Source organism: Geospiza fortis, unplaced genomic scaffold (genome assembly GCF_000277835.1).
Source record: "Geospiza fortis unplaced genomic scaffold, GeoFor_1.0 scaffold157, whole genome shotgun sequence".
Classification (NCBI taxonomy): Eukaryota; Metazoa; Chordata; class Aves; order Passeriformes; family Thraupidae; genus Geospiza; species Geospiza fortis.
Window position 1 is genome coordinate 8,122,411 of NW_005054314.1, and position 1,034 is coordinate 8,123,444.

General features: G+C 62.4%; 1 protein-coding gene across 1 annotated transcript in view; it reads right to left on the bottom strand.

Annotated features, from left to right (window-relative positions):
• Positions 1-638: 638 nt before the first annotated feature.
• The window catches only part of LOC102034995 (glycine receptor subunit alpha-4), a 6,567-nt gene continuing 6,171 nt past the window's right edge, over positions 639-1,034 (bottom strand). The window contains exon 8 of the mRNA XM_031056119.1: positions 639-1,003. Coding sequence (XP_030911979.1) covers positions 782-1,003 — 222 coding nt within the window. The 3' untranslated portion in view covers positions 639-781. The remainder of the gene's footprint in view (positions 1,004-1,034) is intronic.

Genomic DNA, 1,034 nt, shown 5'->3' on the forward strand with positions numbered 1-1,034 from the left:
TGCCTGCTCAGGGCTGGCATTTCCTTGGAGCAAACAGAGCCTCCTGCCCACTGGCCCTGCCACAATCCAGCCCTGGGCACCACGGGCAGTTCTGAGCTCTGCAGGGAGGGCAGCATCCCTAGCCTGCTGCTTTGCTGAGTGTTGGAGCTGGCTGGGGCTGCAGGGGCCCTGTGCATTGCTGGGCAGGGACTATGGGGCCACAGCCAGCATCCTGTACAGTCCAGATGCAGGCAGGGGTGCTGCCTGCTCCTTCCTGCAGCCAAGCTCCAGGCCAGAGGAGAGAATTGCAGCCTAATCCCTGCCCCACAGCTCAGTGATGCAGGCTGGAGAAGCAGCAGCCTAACATGGTAGGTGTGGAGAAAGGGAGGGTATTTTTCTGGAAGGTGATGTTTTCTGGCCACTGGCTGTGCCAAAGTACCCGGGGCTCTCCTGTGCCCCTGGCTACCCAGAGCTTCCCCCAGCAGCACAGCATTCCTGGGGTGGAGTTGTTTCCCTGTGCCCTGACAGCACAGCATTCCTGGGGTGGAGTTGTTTCCCTGTGCCCTGACAGCACAGCATTCCTGGGTCCAGCTGACCACGAGGACCTGTGATTGTTGATCCCCCCACTTTATACCACAAAATCCAGTGGGACACGGGGGCTGCCACACGTCCAGGCTCTGAGGCCCAGCCCAGCTGTGCCACCGCTCCGGGACAGAGGGAAATGTAGTTCTGGCTGAGCCTGTGGCACCTGAGCACACTGTAGGGGTGACACCAAGAGGCAGTCAGTCCTACTTTTCCAGCCTCAGGGCACCATGTGGATGTCCTCTGAGCGCAGCACTTTGTAAACCACCCAGTAGAAGATATTGAAGAGCAGGAAGGTGAAGGGGAAGACGGCTCTGGAGACGGTGTCGATGCGCTTGGCGCGGTCGAGGTAGCGCCTGCGGAGGCTGTCCCCCTCCCGCAGCACGGCGGGGGCTCCCGGGGGGCTGCACATGCCAGGGCCCTCCCCAGCCCCCTCCTTGGGCTGCAGGCAGGGGGCCCGGCCGGAGGCCCGC